The 18,597-nt window shown below is 54.0% G+C and overlaps 1 protein-coding gene across 1 annotated transcript in view; it reads left to right on the top strand.

The window, feature by feature from the left end:
• ARHGEF17 (Rho guanine nucleotide exchange factor 17) overlaps window positions 1-16,867 on the top strand; it is a 64,118-nt gene extending 47,251 nt beyond the window's left edge. The window contains exons 3-21 of the mRNA XM_066250463.1: window positions 2,505-2,687; window positions 5,791-5,907; window positions 6,097-6,189; window positions 6,372-6,548; window positions 6,843-6,893; window positions 7,144-7,253; window positions 7,361-7,446; window positions 9,053-9,171; window positions 9,500-9,713; window positions 10,250-10,323; window positions 10,804-11,003; window positions 11,208-11,506; window positions 12,010-12,259; window positions 12,547-12,633; window positions 12,958-13,025; window positions 13,278-13,426; window positions 13,847-14,021; window positions 14,133-14,402; window positions 15,330-16,867. Of these exons, the coding sequence (XP_066106560.1) occupies window positions 2,505-2,687; window positions 5,791-5,907; window positions 6,097-6,189; window positions 6,372-6,548; window positions 6,843-6,893; window positions 7,144-7,253; window positions 7,361-7,446; window positions 9,053-9,171; window positions 9,500-9,713; window positions 10,250-10,323; window positions 10,804-11,003; window positions 11,208-11,506; window positions 12,010-12,259; window positions 12,547-12,633; window positions 12,958-13,025; window positions 13,278-13,426; window positions 13,847-14,021; window positions 14,133-14,402; window positions 15,330-15,526 (2,919 nt within the window). The 3' untranslated portion in view covers window positions 15,527-16,867. The remainder of the gene's footprint in view (window positions 1-2,504; window positions 2,688-5,790; window positions 5,908-6,096; window positions 6,190-6,371; window positions 6,549-6,842; window positions 6,894-7,143; window positions 7,254-7,360; window positions 7,447-9,052; window positions 9,172-9,499; window positions 9,714-10,249; window positions 10,324-10,803; window positions 11,004-11,207; window positions 11,507-12,009; window positions 12,260-12,546; window positions 12,634-12,957; window positions 13,026-13,277; window positions 13,427-13,846; window positions 14,022-14,132; window positions 14,403-15,329) is intronic.
• Window positions 16,868-18,597: the final 1,730 nt, after the last annotated feature.

The following is an 18,597-nucleotide window of genomic DNA, read 5'->3' as shown; positions in this document are numbered from 1 at the left end:
TGCTGGCCCAGACCTGCCTGCCTGTCTCCTCACCATCACCCCTTGGCCTTTTCAGAATCCCCAGTCACATGGGAGCATTATGTTGAACTTTACTTTCTGGAACTTGTCTTAAAAAACAAGCCAGATTTTTAAAAATGTTTAATATACATTGTATTACAACACTGCATCAATATACATCTTATTACAACATTGCATGTACTTTTTTTTTTTAATAACTTTTATTTTTATTTATTTATTCATTTTAGAGGAGGGGGGGAGCAGGAAGCATCAACTCCCATATGTGGCTTGACCAGGCAGCCCAGGGTTTCGAACTGGCGACCTCAGAGTTCTAGGTCGACGCTTGATCCACTGTGCCACCACAGGTCAGGCCACTTTTTTTTTTTTTTGAGAGGAAGGTGCAGACTCTCGCATGAGCCCAGACCGGGATCCACCCAGCCACCTTGGTCTGGGGCCCATGCTTGAATCAACCAAGCTATCCTCACTACCTGAGGCCAGTGCTTGAACCAGTTGAGCCATGGGCTGCAAGAGGGGAAGAGAGAGAGAGAAGTGGGAGAGAAAGGGGAAGAGAAGCAGATGATTGCTTCTCATGTGTGCCCTGACTGGGAATCGAACCCAGGACTTCCACCTGCTGAGCCAGTGCTCTGTCCAACAGGCTAGGGCTGCATATACATACAATACTTTTCGCTTTTTATGGCCTGCAGTTACAGTTTGGGCCTGTAGAGGGCAGCTTCTCCTTGAGCACACCAGCCACTGAGCAAGGGCTACTGATGCTCAGGAATCACCATTGAAAGCAGATTTTAAGTGGAAAAAATAGGAGGTTTACACAGACTGTCCAGCAGATCTAAAAACTGTTAAAATAATGTTCATATAGTGTCGCTAGAGGCCTCCAGTAACTTCCCATATGACTTCCCATGCCCTCTCTGCTTTATCTTCTCCACAGCAGTTACCTTTTGACTTACCATGTGATTTCTACAGGTAATCAATTCTAAGACACGTTTTAATATCTCTGAAATTAAGGTTTATTTTATAATTGCATAGCACCATTTAATTGGCAGCAATTTTTTTTTCTTAAACATACCTCTTAGATTTAGAGAAAAGAGAAAGAAGATAGGTCATAGATTTGATGAAATGTGGGGGTTTTTTTGGGGGGGTCCAAAGTGAGAAGCAGGGAGGGAGAGGCAGACAGACAGACTCCCACATGTGCCCGACCAGGATCCACCCGGCACGCCCACCAGGGGGCGATGCTCTGCCCATCTGGAGCATTGCTCCACTGCAATGAGAACCATTCTAGCCTGAGGTGGAGGCCATGGAGCCATCCTCAGCGCCCGGGCCAACTTTGCTCTAATGGAGCCTTGGCTGTGGGAGGAGAAGAGAGAGACAGAGAGGAAGGAGAGGGGGAGGGGTGGAGAAGCAGATGGGCACTTCTCCTGTGTGCCTTGGCTGGGAATTGAACCCAGGACTTCCACATGCCAGGCGGACGCTCTACCGCTGAGCCAACCAGCCGGAGCCTGTTTATATTCTTCTATTTGTGTGTACGGGTGTGTGTGTGTGTGTGTGTATATATTTTTTTTTACAGGGACAGAGATAGAGTCAGATAGAGGGACAGACAGGGACAGACAGACAGGAAGGGAGAGAGATAAGAAGCATCAATCATCAGTTTTCCGTTGCGACACCTTAGCTGTTCATTGATCGCTCTCTCACACGTGCCATGACCGCGGGCCTTCAGCAGACCGAGTAACCCCTTGCTCGAGCCAGCGACCCTAGGTCCAAGCTGGTGAGCTTTTTGCTCAAGCCAGATGAGCCCGCACTCAAGCTGGGGACCTCGGGGTCTCAAACCTGGGTCCTTCCGCATCCCAGTCCGATGCTCCATTCACCGCGCCACCGTCTGGTCAGGCTATATTTTTTTAATTTAATGGGATGACATTGATCATCAATAAGAGTACATAGGTTTCAGGTAAAGATTTCTATAGCATTTGAACTGTTGATTGTGTTGTGTGTGCATCAACCAAAGTCAAATCATTTTCCGTCTCTATATATTTTGTCCTTCTTTACTCCCTTAACCTTATTTGTATATTTTGTCTGACTAGATTATAAGCTCTTTCAGTGCAAGGATTTTGGTCTTTTTGGTCACTGCTGTCACCCAGTTCTTGAATGGTGCCTAGCATGTAATAAGTGCTCAGTAAAATATTTGCTGACTTAGTGTGTATGGGTCTTCCAGGGATCCCAATCTGCTTGCTTTCCTCACTCCAAACTCCGTTTGTTCATGTGTCCAACAAACCTTTCCTGAACCCCTCAGGCCCGTTTTGTGGCAGGCCCTGGACTGCGCATTGAGGGCTGTGGGGATGAGTCTTCCCAGCTCCTTCCCAGAGCTTCGAATCTAGTGAGGGAAATCCAGGAGGCAGGGCCCCTGGGCTGCAGACCTGGGTTACTTTGTGTGTACCTATGCCAGTGGGCTGGGGTGCCATTTTCTGAGGGGACCTGCGCTGACCTCATGGGTCCTCCAGGGCTACATGCAGCCACTGAAGCAGCCAGAGAACTCCGTGCTGTGTGACCCGTCTCTGGTGGATGAGATTTTCGACCAGATCCCGGAGCTCCTGGAGCACCACGAGCAGTTCTTGGAGCAGGTGCGGCACTGTGTGCAGACCTGGCACGCCCAGCAGAAGGTGGGAGACCTGCTCATCCAGTCGGTGAGTGGCCCTGCTGCCTACAGCTGCAGCCCCTACAATCCGGACCCCTCCTGGGTGAGGCTGACTGCTTCTGTGGACACCTCACCCCACCTCGCTCCACTTCACCTGGACACTGATTCTGATCCTAGCTGTAATCCCAGAACCTGACCAGACACTGGCACTGACCCCAGACCCTAGGTTGATCGAACCTGGACATTGTCAAACCCCAGGGCTTGGCTGGACTCTGGTGTGGACCACAATTTCAACCAGATATTGACCTGACCCTGGACCCAACTCAGGTTGCTGGTTTTGACCTACCCTAGTCCTAACCCTGAACTAGTGCTGATGCTACCCCAGACCTCAGAGGGATGCTAGGACTCACCTCAGTCCCTACCTTGACTAGCTCTTTTCTTCATTAGATACTTCAATAATAATAGCTAACTATTTGGCACTTAATATGTGCTAGGCATTAAATACATTACACTATATATCAACAGCTCTAGGAGGAAGGTGCTATTGTTATCCTGAATTTAGGGTTGGTGACTCTAGGGCAGTGAGATAAAATAACCTGATCCAAGTCATAGCTCATGGCACAGGATTCAGCCCCCTGAAACCTGGTTCCAGAGCTCATGCTCTATCTCAGCGGTGGTTAACCGCCTGTCCACAGACGGGTATTGGTCCACCAGAAATTTCATGCCAGTCTGCAAAAGAGTTAACCACCCTGATGTTATCTGAAGATTATAGATTCTACAGTCATTGGGTCTGTAATCTTCAGACAACGTCAGGGTGGTTAACTCTTTCACGGACCAGCACCGGTTCGTGGACCAGCCGTTGAAAACCACTGAGAGCATCCTCCTGACATACCAAGGTTACAGGTTCAGTCCCCAGGCACATACAAGAATCAACCAATGGATGCATAAGTAAATGGAACAACACGTGAATGTTTTCCCCTCTCTCTCCCTCTTCCTTTCTCTGTCTCTCTGAAATCAATCAATCAATCAATCAATAAATCCAAAAGCACTACAAAAGCAAAACTAACAAACATTTAACCAAGTGTTTATAAACATTAGCATGCCATTTTCTTTAATTATTCAATTTAAAATTCATTTATAAGATTGATTACATTTGAAAAAATTGAAGTTACACTTTATTTTTGCCAGAATTCCCTCAAGAATGCATGATGAGCCCTGGCCGGTTGGCTCAGCGGTAGAGCATCAGCCTAGCGTGCGGAGGACCCGGGTTCGATTCCCGGCCAGGGCACACAGGAGAAGCGCCCATTTGCTTCTCCACCCCTCCGCCGCACTTTCCTCTCTGTCTCTCTCTTCCCCTCCCGCAGCCAAGGCTCCATTGGAGCAAAGATGGCCCGGGCACTGGGGATGGCTCTGTGGCCTCTGCCCCAGGCGCTAGAGTGGCTCTGGTCGCAACATGGCGACGCCCAGGATGGGCAGAGCATCGTCCCCTGGTGGGCAGAGCGTCGCCCCTGGTGGGCGTGCCAGGTGGATCCCGGTCGGGCGCATGCGGGAGTCTGTCTGACTGTCTCTCCCTGTTTCCAGCTTCAGAAAAATGAAAAAAAAAAAGAATGCATGATGATGGAAAATAGATTAGTATAGCCAAATGTAAACTAAATGGTTACTTAGAGCCAAATAATTTCAGAAAGCAAAATTGTAAGACTCCTTCCAAAAATTGTACTAGCAAAAACAAGAAATGATCTTTTTATGGGATGTAGGTGTATTTTTGTATGTCTGTGATGACATGGGTGGGCTTCAGGCCCGGCGCGGTCTTAGAAAGTCAGTCTGCGCGGCCTGAGAACCGATGTGAGAGCGCCTGGGGGGCGGCGATGGCGCCCCACCCAGCGTGAGCGCTGGCTCCTCAGCCCGTCAGCACCCTCAGTGTCGCTCAGTCTTGATGCTGACCGTGAACTAACTGCAAAAGAAGCCTTGGCCCCCAGGGAGCGGTCAGCAGAGGATGCTCTGTCCCAGCACAGGGGGCAGGTGGTGGGGTCTGTCTTCCTTCCTGACCTGCTTTAGCCTCTGCCCGGAAGCACACCTAGGGAGTCGGGGCGGGGGGAACAAGGCGCAGGAGCTTGGAGGCTCAGAGGGACCAGGAACATCACCACAGGTCACTAGTCCTCCCGTGGTTCAGCCGAAACAGGAATCAGTGTCCCGACTCCCAGCTGGGGCTTCTAACCAAGAACCCCCACATTGAGCCCAGCTGACAGCCAGCCAGCAAGTATGAGCCACTGGCTGTGTGCCGTTCCCTGAGTGGGGCTTGACTGGCTGGGGTGGGGGCACCTGTCTCTTTAGAGAGGAGAAAACTTGTCCTGAGGCTCAAGGGAGGCCGGAGAGCAGGTGTAGCTCCAGGCAGAGCCCTAGTGAGGTCAGGGAGTGCTTCCTGGAGGAGGCAGAACTAAAGCTCAGCCTCAAGGGTAGGTAAGATTTGGATGGAGGAAGGGCATTCCCAGTGGAGGGAATTATATGAGGAAAGGCCAAGCAACTAGAACAAGTCTGTGTTACTCAAAGGAGAGCTAGGAGAGAGAGACCTTCCTGGTCAGACTCAGTGGGGTTGAAGACCAGGGGATAGATATGCCCAGGTATAAGAGAGAGAACCTGGTCTGATCTCACAGGATACATCCAGGCACACGGATGGACACGCACACACACACAGATAAAATACACATGTGTGAATCATTTCATGTGCATACACCTAATCCTGCAGTCACACATACAACATGTACACACAACACAAGAGCACGTGCCTTATCTCGCAGGGACTGTATCATTTTTATTTATTTTTATTTTTTTTTAATTTTTTTTTTATTTATTCATTTTTAGAGAGGAGAGAGACAGAGAGGGGGAGAGAGGAGAGAGAGACAGAGAGAAGGGGGGAGGAGCTGGAAGCATCAACTCCCATATGTGCCTTGACCAGGCAAGCCCAGGGTTTCGAACCGGCGACCTCAGCATTTCCAGGTCGACGCTTTATCCACTGCGCCACCACAGGTCAGGCAGACTGTATCATTTTTAATCAGAGGGAAAGGATGTTGGCTCTTGAATCAGTGGAAACCAGGACAGGGTGAGGTGGGGTAAGGGATACCTTGAGGGTCCCCAACTTGTGTCTTTACCCACAGTTCTCCAAGGATGTCCTGGTCAACATCTATTCTGCCTATATCGATAATTTTCTCAACGCAAAGGATGCCGTGCGAGTGGCTAAGGAGGCAAGACCTGCCTTCCTCAAGTTCCTAGAGGTACTGTGGGCCAGGGCTGGGGAGATGGAAGCCACCTCATCTTGGGCCAGCTTTGAGGGCCCCAGGAGCTCCCAGCCTGGGCAACACAGCCCTAGCCAGCAAGCCAGCCTCTGCCCTCGGGCTGAGATGCAGAGGCTCCCTGGGGGCCGGTCCCTAGACAGTCCCTTCTTTACATGTTTTGGATTCCAGCAAAGCATGCGTGAGAACAAGGAGAAGCAGGCGCTGTCTGACCTCATGATCAAGCCTGTGCAGCGGATCCCACGCTATGAGCTTCTGGTGAAGGTGGGCAAGGCCTGGAGGCCTGTGGGGATGCAGGGGGCTCGAGGCTGGGTCCCCAGGGGTCAGGTAGGAAAGGAAGTCCTCTATGATGTCTACCCATAGTACCTTGTGCTCCAGAGGCAGTGTGGGAGCCCAGGACCCAGTAGGGCAGCTAAGCAGGCAGATCTGTCTCACTCCCACCCCAGGACCTTCTGAAGCACACGCCTGAGGACCACCCAGACCACCCACTCCTGCTGGATGCACAGCGGAACATCAAGCAGGTGGCTGAACGCATCAACAAGGGCGTGCGTAGTGCTGAGGAGGCAGAGCGGCACGCCCGTGTACTGCAGGAGATCGAGGCTCACATCGAGGGCATGGAGGATGTGCGTGCAGCCCCGCCCCATCCTACCCATGCCTGTGTCCCTCTGTGGTCACCTGGAATTGTGGCCATGTCCACGCCCACAGTGTGTTTGCATGTGTCTACCAGCATCTCTGCCCTTCCTCTTCCACATCTGTCTCAGCCATGTGGTCTCTGGCCTGAGGGCATCAGGAGGGTGGGTGGGATGTTGCTTCTGCTGGCCTGGCCCATAGAGTGGGGCCAAGGGGTCACCAAGGTCTGGGAGAGGATGGGGATTAAGAATTAGCTTGCAAGACGCCTTGTGCCTCCTGCCCCACAGCTCCAGGCCCCTATGCGGCGGTTCCTGAGGCAGGAGATGGTCATTGAAGTGGTAAGAAGTGTCCTGTTATCTGCCTGCTTGTCGCCACCCCCACACCTACTTTATTAACACTTCTGCTCATACCTGCTTCCCACGGCTCTCCCTGCTCTTCCACTCCAACAGGAGCCCTGGGTCGAGTCCCAACTCTGCCTCTGGGCAGCTTGGGGAGAGTCCTCACCCCTCCCTGGGCCTGGCTGTCCCCTTGGGCACTGTGGGAAGGAGGGTGGGCCTGTAGGCCTGAATCCTGCCTCGGGCCCCACAGAAGGCAGTCGGGGGCAAGAAGGACCGGTCTCTCTTCCTGTTCACGGACCTCATTGTCTGCACCACCCTGAAGCGGAAATCAGGTTCCCTGCGGCGCAGCTCCATGAGTCTGTGAGTGGCTGGGGTGGGAGCAGGGGCGCTGGGAAAGGGGGGAGCAGTTGTCCCTCCCTGGGCCCCACTCTCCTGCCCTGGCCAGAGCACCCCTTGGCTCACCACAGGTACACAGCAGCCAGCGTTATTGACACGGCCAGCAAATACAAGCTGCTATGGAAACTGCCGTTGGAAGATGCGGACATCATCAAAGGTGGGACTGCCTCAAGCCTGCCCAGGGTCAGGGTGTTGGGGTCTTCTTCTCAGAAGCCCTCCTGATGGGTTTGAGCTATGGCCAGGCTGGCTGCCTGTCTGTCTGCTTTGGCTTCTCACTTTCCCATCCAGTATTAAGGGGCTGGCACGTGGGATCCATTTGGCATCCACAGAGCCAGGCTAGGACTTGTCTGCAAAGACCACCTTCTGCTGGGCAGGGAGCTAGCCCCGGCTGGCAGGCGGGGCCGGGCTGGGGGGCACAGGGAGCACAGCGTACTGCTGTTAGCCACTGATTCTGCACAAACATTTAAGCTCCTCATTAAATCATGGGGCACTGTTCTAGTCCAGTAGTTTTGTCATAGACTCACTCAAGTCAGTCCTAGTAAAGGGCTGGTTGGAAAAAATCTATGCTTTTTGGGGCCAAGACTGCCAAGAGCAGAGCTGGCTCTAAGGACCTGCCTCTCCTGCTCTGTGTGTGTGTCTGTCTCTGACTCTCTCTCTCTATGTCAGCTGTTCTCACTACTCTCAGCTTTCTCTGCCTCCTCATACCTCCCAGGCTTCATCATGTTCTTCTCTGTGTTGGCCTTTCTCCTTCATCTCTGGCCCAGCTGTCCCATGATCCATCCACGCTCACCTAATTGACTGGGTTGTTTGGTTCAGAATGATGGTGTGGGCAGCTCTGGGCCAGCAGGCAGTTCACGCCCCGACTCTGTCCCTAAGCTCACCTGGGGTGGTCGCCAAGATGGGGAAGGGGCTTGCTCAGCCCCTGGGTGAACCCAGGCCTGCTCCACATAGGCCCTTATGTCGGAATCTGAGCTGATTATTGGGCCAATTCATTCCTACTCACTAGAGAACAGGCCAGCCAATGAAGTGACTATCTTTAGGTCAGGTGTCCAGTCCTGGTCCAATCAGCTCTGGATAGGTGAGGGGCAGGGTCATGTTGGAGAGAACACGAGCTGCTTTGGCACTGAGAGCCGTGAGAAACAGTTCCTCAGAAGGAGTAGTAGATACCCCCAGCCTTGGCTTGTCTGGTGCACTCCACTGCTATTATGCAGCCCATTTGTTGCATCCCCAGCCAGGCAGTGCCGGGTGTGGGGGCTGCTGCGCTGGCCTCTGGCACCAGCTGATTGGCAGTGGTCAGGTACGGTTCAGGGCAGAGGAATCCAGGACATCAGCTCGTTGCTCCCTCCTCTGTGGAGGAGTTGAGTCCTGTCGTCAGCAGATTTGACTGCCCAAGGCTCTTCTTGCCCAGCCAACTCCATGGGAGGCTGCTGCAGCGTAGCAAGCCAGTTTGTTGTCAGTGGTGCCAGCATAACTTGCAGAGCCGTCTGCTGTTTATTCTTTGTGCTCTTCCAGGGAGTTCTCCAGGGGCCCAACACCCTGCACAATGTAGCTCTGAATTAGGGCCAGCTCCCTGCTTTCAGGCCTGGGGTTTCTGTGTGAGCTGCCTGCTGACTTTATTCCTAGGCACTTAGGGTTTTTGAGCTCCGTTTCTCAGGCCACTCCCCACACCCAGCTGCAAGTTGTGTGAAGAGGGAGGAGCATCTCTCCAGGCTTGACCTTGTCTGTCTCTGGGGCTGTCCCTGGCCTTCCTTTGTCCCCACCAGGGGCATCCCAAGCCACTAATCGGGAGAACATTCAGAAGGCCATCAGCCGTCTAGATGAAGACTTGACCACCCTGGGCCAGATGAGCAAGCTCTCTGAGAGCCTCGGTTTCCCCCACCAGGTCTGTGTCCTTGCCAGAGGCTGCCCCCAGTTGGGGGTGTGGGCTCCTTGATCTTACCTGAAGGAGAGGATGTCCCTGTCACTTATCTAAGGGGGAAGATACAGCCTCACCCCATCTGAGGGAAGTAATGGTTTGCAAGCCTGAGGGTGGAGACACAGTTCTACCCCCGGCTGAGGGATGAGAGAGGGACCATCCTGTCTGTAGGGGGAATCCAGACTTCCTCTTACTCTAAGAGGGGGGACAGAGCCCATTTTCTGTGGGACAAGAGAGGCAGGAGTAGACTGTGGGGAGATCTTAGGGCCTGAGGCCTGGGCCTTTCTCCCCACAGAGCCTGGACGATGCGCTTCGGGACCTCTCGGCTGCCATGCACCGGGACCTGTCAGAGAAGCAGGCTCTCTGCTATGCGCTTTCTTTCCCCCCGACCAAGCTAGAGCTGTGTACCACCAGGCCCGAGGGCACTGAGTCCTTCATCTTCGAGTTCCCCCACCCAGATGCCCGCCTTGGCTTTGAGCAGGCCTTTGATGAGGCCAAGAGGAAGCTAGGTAAGCCAGGGCCCATACCGGCACCTTCCTCCCAGAACCTCCGGGCAGTAGGCAGCACCTCGTGGCTGTCTGAGACATTGGGAGCCAGAAACTCCAGGACTGCCATGTCCTGTGCTCCAGTCCCTGCTGGTGAGAGGGTGGGCTAGACTCCTGCAGTAAAACAAGACTTCCCCAGGGCCTCCCTGGCAGGGAGGGGATTCCATGAATAGGGTCAGCTTAAGTCAGGAGCCCCACTGTGGGAGCAGATGGCCAGGAACCCCTCATCTGCACATATACATTTGGAGAAAGCCTGGGTCGAGGAAAGCTATTGATCAAGGCCCACGGCTTAGAAGATTCTTAGTGACCTCTGGGTCTCCTTGCGTATTACAGATAGGAACTTAAAACCAGGGAAAAGCAGGTCATAATTCACAGCTACCTCATTCTTCCTTGAGAGACCCTGAGGGGCATGGGAGGAAGGGAAATGGGCAAGGTTAGGAACCACAATGAGGTGGATACTAAGCAGTGTCTGTATGTCTATCTGTCCATCTCCACTATAGCATCCAGCAAAAGCTGTCTAGACCCTGAGTTCCTGAAGGCCATCCCCATAATGAAAACACGCAGTGGCATGCAGGTGTGTGTATATACCTGGGTCGTGGGTGCACATATTCAGAGCCAACGCATGTTCGTGTGCTTCCATTCTGTGTATATTACATACATGTCTTAAATATTGCAACTGCTCCCTGTTTCTTTGAGTATACAGCTCTCTCTGCACACGAACACTGCATGTGTCACATGCCTATGGGTATTGTTCATGCTTGTCTATATCTGTGCACGTGAACAAGGCTATATACATTTGCAAGGTGTCTAATTTACGTACTCGTGTGAGTGTATACATATGTACAAAGGTTATCATTTTTATGTCTTTTACAAGCATAGACATATTTGGAGGGGCATATATATGTATGAGTGTGAACAGATGATACCTATCTATGCAGAGGGGTGTGTTGGGAATCGTACACACCCATGTGGGCCTGCCTTCCCTGTTTTGTGGGTGGGGAGCTAGCAGCAATTCTTCTTTTCACCCTCCCCTGTCCATTGGTGCTGTCTGCAGTTCTCGTGTGCGGCCCCCACCCTGAGCAGCTGCCCAGAGCCCATGCCGGAGGTGTGGGTGTGCAATAGTGATGGCTACGTGGGCCAGGTGTGCCTGCTCAGCCTGCGCGCCGAGCCCGACGTGGAGGCCTGCATCGCCGTCTGCTCCGCTCGCATCCTCTGCATCGGGGCGGTGCCAGGCCTGCAGCCCCGCTGCCAGCGGTGAGGTCTCACAGTGGGCAGGGCCACTGGACTGAGTCCCCACCTTCAACACACAGACGTCACCCCTATGGTTGTGGGCTTGTCTGGTGGATGTAGGTGTGGCTTTGATGGTGTGTCCGTGGGACAGGGCCAGGTGGGGTTGCCAGGGAGTGGGGCTGAGCCTGGGCCTGTGGGGGCTCTCATCCCTACCCCTTGGTTTCCTAGGGAGCAGCCTTCATCACTGAGAACCCCCCAGGAGTCAGCATCCCAGCCTGCTGGGCCGGAACTGGATGTTGAGGCCGCAGACGAGGAAGCAGGGATGCTGGTAGAGTCAGGGCCCCAGCCCTGCCTACACATCTCCATTGCGGGATCAGGTCTTGAGATGGCACCAGGCCCTGCCGAGGGTGACCCCCGCCCAGAATTGGTGCCCTTTGACAGTGATTCGGATGATGAGTCTTCGCCCAGCCCCTCGGGGACCCTGCAGAGCCAGGCCAGCCGGTCCACTATTTCCTCTTGCTTTGGCAGTGAGTGCCCGACCTGGGACTGTCAGGCAGGGTGGCCTGCCTGGAGGAGGGGGAAGCTCTGTGGGTACTGATAGGTGAGGAGGGACTGACATAAGCAGACATGGAATCAAGTCTCAGGACATCAGCACACAGAGCCGTGGGGGCCAGCAAGGTGGGCAGGGGCTATGGTGCTGAGGACCTAGAATGTAATGAGACAGTAAGGCCAGATTTTGGAAAGACTGATGAGTTAAAGAAGATGGGTAGGGGTAGAGTGGTTGGTCCCTTTGTTCATGGTGTCATGGAGGATTGGAACAGGCCAGGCTAGGACTAGGGGCCTGCAGCACTGAGCTGTCAGTGAGCAGGGTAACAAGGCCTGAGCAGATGCAGAGGCCTCGGGGTTGGAGAGAATAGCTGTGAAAGGGATTCACCGAGAGGGATGCATTGAGGGGAGACTGAGGCCTGGAAATATATCAGGGCTCAGGCCTGGCAGAGGGGAATGCAGATAAGACCTTTGTCTTCCTCAGATGAGGAGACCCCAAGCTCCAAGGAGGCCACGGCAGAGACGACCAGTTCAGAGGAGGAGCAAGAGCCTGGCTTCCTGCCACTGTCTGGCTCCTTTGGGCCTGGCGGTCCCTGCGGCACCAGCCCAATGGATGGGAGAGCCCTTCGCCGCTCCAGCCATGGCTCCTTCACCCGCGGTAGCCTTGAGGACCTGCTGAGCATTGACCCTGAGGCCTATCAGAGCTCCGTTTGGCTGGGCACTGAGGACGGCTGGTAGGGATGCGGAAGGGGCCTGGGCCACAGTGCCAGACCCTGAGTGCCTTGCTTTGGGAATCACAAGGTTTCTTGAAGCAGAAGCAGAAGGGCTTTGGGTCAGACCCCAGGGGTATCACCAGCCAGGGCTGCTAGTGGGTCTGAAACTCACAGGGAGGCTGGGATCTCAGTATCTTGGGTAGGCACCTGGCATGAAGGAGATGGTGATAGAGGCAGAGAAGTGGAGGGGTGACTCCAGGGACTCGTGTGCCTAAGCACTGTCAAAGGTGCACATGCCTGCTCCACAGTGTCCACGTGTACCAGTCCTCCGACAGCATCCGTGATCGCAGGAACAGCATGAAGCTTCAGCACGCAGCCTCTGTCACCTGCATTCTGTAAGGCCCCCCGGTGGCCCTTTCAGCCCAGACCCTTCTCAGCTGTACATGCAAACTTGCTTCTCTTCACCGGGTCCTCTTGCTCTGCAGGCCCCTCCTTTCTTTGGAGGCTGGAGGCCAGAGGCCTGGCCCTAGGCTGGCTATGCGGCTCACACACTGTGTGACCTTGGCCAAGTGACTGCCCCTTCATGACTCAGGCTTCCTCACCTGGAAGCGGGGGTGTCTCTTGGGAACCATAGTTATTTTTTCTGTGATTTCCTTGGCCCCAGGTGACCTGCTTTGGTCTCCTGAAGTCTTTGATGACTCCTCATTTTCCCTGCCTAGGTATCTAAATAACCAGGTGTTTGTGTCTCTGGCTAATGGAGAACTTGTGGTTTACCAGAGAGAGGCAGGTGAGTGCTCAGCCCCAGCCCAGCCCCCAGGAACCCTTGCTGGTATTAGAGTTCTCTCCTGAGGGAGGCTGGGTTCTCGGGGCCAGGAGTCTAGAGATGTGGCTTCGGGGCAACTCCCAGGCCCTCTCTGGGCCTTGGTGTCTTCATTTTTAAATTGGGGTTGTTAGCACCTCATTTCAGGAGAGGGTGAGGCTCAAGTGTAAGTAATATTGAACTGAATTTGCTGCTTTCTTTACCCTACACCCACTCCAGGTCGTTTCTGGGACGCCCAGAACTTCAAATCTGTGACTTTGGGTGCTCAAGGGAGCCCTGTCACCAAGATGGTATCTGTGGGTGGGCGGCTATGGTGTGGCTGCCAGAACCGAATCCTGGTCCTCAACCCTGACACACTGCAGCTGGAGGTAGCAATAGTGGGGGCTGGGGGGCGGATTTAGGGTGAGCCCGGCCTAGAAGAGAGGGAGATGAGACTATGGGGACCATAGAAAACTGTCCAGATGAGGGAGAAGCCAGTGATTGCTCATAAAAACCTTCAAGCTTTGAAGTTCTCTGATCATTACATCACAAAACAGAGGTGGGGAAAGGGCACCTCCATTTTAGTTCCTGAGAATTAAGTGGGGAGGCTCCAGTGAAAACTTGGATAGGTTAGTCCTCCAGACCAGGGTGCAAGGCTGCCTTTGCTGTCGATCAGGGGGGCTTTCTGGAGAGGTTGCTGTGGGCTCTGAGAAGGGAACAGTGGGTACTGGTGAGGCCCAGGCAGGGAGGGGCCCTGGAAGGCAGACCTGCCAGTCACCTGTCTGCTCTCCCTCCGCCCCCTCCCCCAGCACACGTTCTGCGTGGGGCAGGACTCCAGCCGCAGTGTGGCTTGCATGGTGGACTCCAGCCTGGGCGTGTGGGTGACTTTGAAAGGTAGTGCCCATGTGTGTCTCTACCATCCAGACACTTTTGAGCAGCTGGCAGAGGTAGACGTCACACCTCCCGTGCACAGGATGCTGGCAGGTAGTGACCTCAGGCTACCAATGCCCCTTCCCTTGGAGCCTTTTTGCCCCAACATTGAGGCTGAGCTAGGGCCAGGAGTCGGCCTCAGCTCTGGTCTGTCTCCCACCCCAGGCTCGGACGCCATCATCCGGCAGCACAAGGCTGCCTGCCTGAGGATCACAGCGCTGCTGGTGTGTGAAGAGCTGCTGTGGGTGGGCACCAGCGCTGGGGTTGTGCTCACCATGCCCACCTCGCCCAGCACTGTCAGCTGCCCGCGAGCGCCCCTCAGCCCCGCCGGCCTAGGCCAGGGACACACTGGCCACGTCCGTTTCCTAGCTGCAGTCCAGCTGCCAGACGGCTTTAACCTGCTCTTCCCAACCCCACCACCGCCCCTGGACACAGGTGGGTCTGTGTATCCTACCCCAGCCCAGGGGTCCTGGACTTTTGGATTAGGACTGCCCACTGTCCTGTCAGAAGAGGTTGAAGAGGGAGGAAAAGTGTCATACAGAACTAGAAACCCCAAAATAAAATCTTCCCAGGGTTTGGGAGGCATGTATGTGTGAGTGTGTGAGGGTATGTGTGTTTGTGTGTTTAAAATTCTGTCCAGAGAAGTGTCATGGAAGACAGGGAGTGAACTAAAAACTAAGAATTAGAAGATGGCATAAGCAGGGATATATACAGGAGGAAATATGACAGGAATAGAAATGATGTGTGTACAGGGCAGGAAGTGATGTGCAAAGCAGGAAACAGAAATGACACCAGAGAGCAGAACATAGAATGGCAGATAGGACAGGAAAAGATCTGAAAATTAGAAAGAACTGAAAAATGTACATGCTAATGTGATATACACATAAGGAAATGATGTACATCAAGGAGGCAACAATTAGCAGTCTTGTTGGCAGGGCAGGAAGCCATATTCCCAAGAGAAAGTGGCTGTGGGAATGAGGAGCAGGGCAGCCTTGGTCAGGATCTGTCTGGGTGCAGAGAAGACCTAAGCCGCCTTTGGAAAGGGCCCCCGGACACAGGAACTGAGTCTGAGGAGGACAGGGAATGTGCAGTAGTCAGGAGAGATTGAAAGTGGCGTGGCCCTGGGAAGTTATGTCACTCCTGCCTAGAAGTCCCGATGGGAGGTAAGAGGTGGTCTGACAGCCAGGAAGTGGTCATGTCTTTCCAAACAGGAAGTTCTTGGCTAACAGGAAGTGGGATCCCCCACAGGAAGTGTGCGTGTCTTTCTTCCTGTCTTCTGGGGTATGGGAGCCTAGGCCCTGACAGGGACACTGCAGTCACCAGTTGCCCTGGGCTACTGGATCCTTTCCCTCCGCCCCCCAGGCCCTGAGAAGCTGCCATCACTGGAGCACCGGGACTCCCCTTGGCACCAAGGACCCACCTCAGCCAGGCCGAAAATGCTGGTTATCAGTGGAGGTGATGGCTACGAGGACTTCCGACTCAGCAGTGGGGGTGGCGGCAGCAGCGAGACTGTGGGCCGCGATGACAGCACAAACCACCTCCTCCTATGGAGGGTGTGACCCTGTCCAGTATGGCTCCGGACTTGACCACCCACCTGCCCTCAGCCTGCTTGCCCCTTCCTAACCCACGCACAGACTCTGCCCAGGAGTGTCCAGCCAGGGGCACACCGGTGCCTACATGGGCTCCTCCGATTTTTGCAGAAGCATTCCTGAAGGAACACTTGCTGACCAGCAGACCAAGGCCTTTCCTGACCCTCTGGCTGCTCGCGTGCTCCCAGTTGTGATGGGGGCTGGGTGGGGGGCATGAGGGCTACCCAGGACCTCTGTCCCTGGAGCTTCTACCAAAGACACGGCGGGGCCTGGACCCCACGGGGTTGGGGAGGGCCATGTGCAATATTTGGAGGGTTTTCTGGGCACAGCGGGAGGGCTGGGGGGTGGAATCCTTTCCCATGTACAGTATTTATGTTTCTTTTTAGATGTGTACCTTCCCAAGCACTTATTTATGCAATGACCTAGGGCAGGGAGTGATTGGAAGAAATAACAGAAGGAAGAAGAATCCCTATTCCTGCCCGGGGGGGCCACCCAGGACCCTAACCAAGCCTTCCTGGAAGGACCAATCCCCTCTCATTACATACATTCACATGTGCGCGTGCACGCGCGCGCGCGCGCGCGCGCGCACACACACACACACACACACTGCATGTTCAGGGCACTGAAACACTGCCTCTTAACACTTCCCACAGCCTCATCCTGACTGGGCTGCCCTCCAGTGTCCCAAGCCAAGGACCAGTCGCCTCAGTCATCGGACGCGGTGATGACTAGAACAGTGATTCCCGTCTGCGGGCTTCCCCAGGACTTGGCATTTCCTAGTTTATAGGCAGTGCCTTTAGTAGTTTCTGAATTTGGGAGCATGGGTGGGGCTTTGGACAGGGTTCTCTCCTGGCCTGAGCAGGGAAAAGAAAAGCGCCCTTGCTCTCCTCGCAGCCGACCCCACCCCTAGCCCCTGTATCTCATGCACTGGCACATCCGGTCACCATGGGAGGGTGGGCTTAACAGCCCCCTCACTCTGACCACTGAATTTCTCTTCACACCCCTCCTGCCAGGGGTAACCCCTCCAGGAAGGATGCCCAAAGCCGAGGGACTGGACATGGCCACTTGAACTGGGAGTCACTTGAGGGCAGCCTCCCCCCTGCCCCGGACTGCAGACGCCAGTCAGCCCCAGCCCCCTCGCTTCTTCAGCTATTGCTCCAAAGGTCTGGTTTCAGATGGGGTTGGTTCTGTTTTTGTTTGGGGTGGGTGGGTCATTGCGGTCTTAGATTATGTTTCTCTTGCTACCAAACAGTCATGTATTAACTTTCCTTGGATGGTGAATTTTAAAGAGTCAATAAATAGAAACACCAAATGACTGCTCCCCATCAGTAGTCCAAGTGGCCTGCTGCCAGCAACATAAGGGCTCCCCGGCTGCATGGGCCTCCGACTGCCACTCACTTGCACAGAAGGGAGGTCTCAGAGACCCAGAAGAGTGCCTGAATGGCAAAGCTGCCACTGACTTGCTTTGTTATTCTGGGCAGGTCACTGCCCGTTAGGGCTGTAGTTTTCATATCAGGAAAGCAAAGGTTTGTGCTGGTCCAAGGCTACATGTTAGAGTTCTTTACAGATTCATGTGTAAATACAAAGCATGACAAATTATATGTTCTTGTAAATACACATTCCCAGGATCCCCTCAGCTCCTGAGTCAGTGGGTCTGGGATGAGGCTTGGGAACCTGAAGCTGACAGGCTGCAGCTAGTGAGCTCTCTACAGCTCCTCCAGGACCCGTTCCCTGGTGAAACTTCGTATGAGGTAATCTAACAGAGGCTAAGGTGAGCTCAGGCTTTAGAGCTGGAGTGGAATCCAAGTCCATCTGATTTCTGGACCAAAGAGGTGTGCCATAATAATAATTTTTTTTAGAAAGTATGTCATTAAATCAGATACAAGAATGCAAGCCAGTCTGTGTTGAGCAGAGCCCATAACACCAGGGCTCCTGCCAGACTCGAAGTGGTGACCACTACAAAAGGAGAGGTCATCCTCTGCTGAACACATGCTTGAAGGTTTTCAACCAAAACGATGCAGACTACAAAAATCAGATGGTACAGGAGGAGTGCAGACTCCTGCTTTGCAAACTGATGGACACTTAGTCGCTCATGAGCAATCTGGCTCATGTTCTTCAGACCAGCCCTGGGCAGGGTGTCCTGACCTCAGAGGACAGGAGAGAGGACCAAAAGCCACCTCTCCTCCAAAAGGAGTTCTCCAGGTGTCCCATGAGCTAGGGACAGAGAGTATGGTTTAGGTGGACCTCTACTTCATGGGGAATATGAGGCAAAGAGGGATAGGGATTTTCCTGAGGTCACACAGCAAGGCAGCGTTGAGGCTGGGGCTGCATGCAGGGGACAGCCCAGACAGAAAGGTTTCCTGTGGTCAGAAGAGTCAGAGAACGACCCTTAGAACAGAACTCAGTACAGGGCTAGATTAGCTGGCCTTCAGAAGCCCACTGCACACCTTGAAATAGGGTCAACAATAGTCTAGGTCCAGAGGGCTTGGCAAAGGGAGCAGCAAGTATGGCTAAGGCTCTTGCTTAGACCTACGTAGAGGCTGGGGATGGGACGAGGACAAAGGGGTCTTAACTGAAGCCTCAGCCCTGGCCTCCGTCACGGTATGACTCTAGGCAAGTGTGAACCCTCGACACAGGTGACCTCTGAGAGCCCTTCACGTCTTTTGCATGCCTGCCAAGCACCAAGTCTTTTTTCTCTTCTGTCACAGACCTTAAGCCACAGGCCAGGTTGCAGGAAGCTGCAAGGGAAAGTGCTATTTTGGGCCCATTATGGCCAATGAGGAGCCCTGCCTGGCAAAGGCAAGTGAACGGACAGCCCAAGCTGGGTCAGGGAGATAGCAGGGCTGAGTTGGGGAGGGAGGCGGCAAGCATCAATACATGGGGCAGAGCCCAGGGGCCAGGTTGTGGGGAGGACACTCACCAAACATTAGGGTAGGGGAGGAGAGGGCACAGACCTGGTGTTCGAGCCCAGTGGCTTGGAAGAAGCAGGTTCCCCCCATGTGGGGGTCTCAGTAGATCCTTACAACATCCTGGGTGGCTGA

The sequence above is a fragment of the Saccopteryx bilineata genome, chromosome 1, assembly GCF_036850765.1.
Source record: "Saccopteryx bilineata isolate mSacBil1 chromosome 1, mSacBil1_pri_phased_curated, whole genome shotgun sequence".
Classification (NCBI taxonomy): domain Eukaryota; kingdom Metazoa; phylum Chordata; class Mammalia; order Chiroptera; family Emballonuridae; genus Saccopteryx; species Saccopteryx bilineata.
Note: the sequence above shows the minus strand (reverse complement) of the source record. Positions and strands in the feature narration are given on the sequence as shown.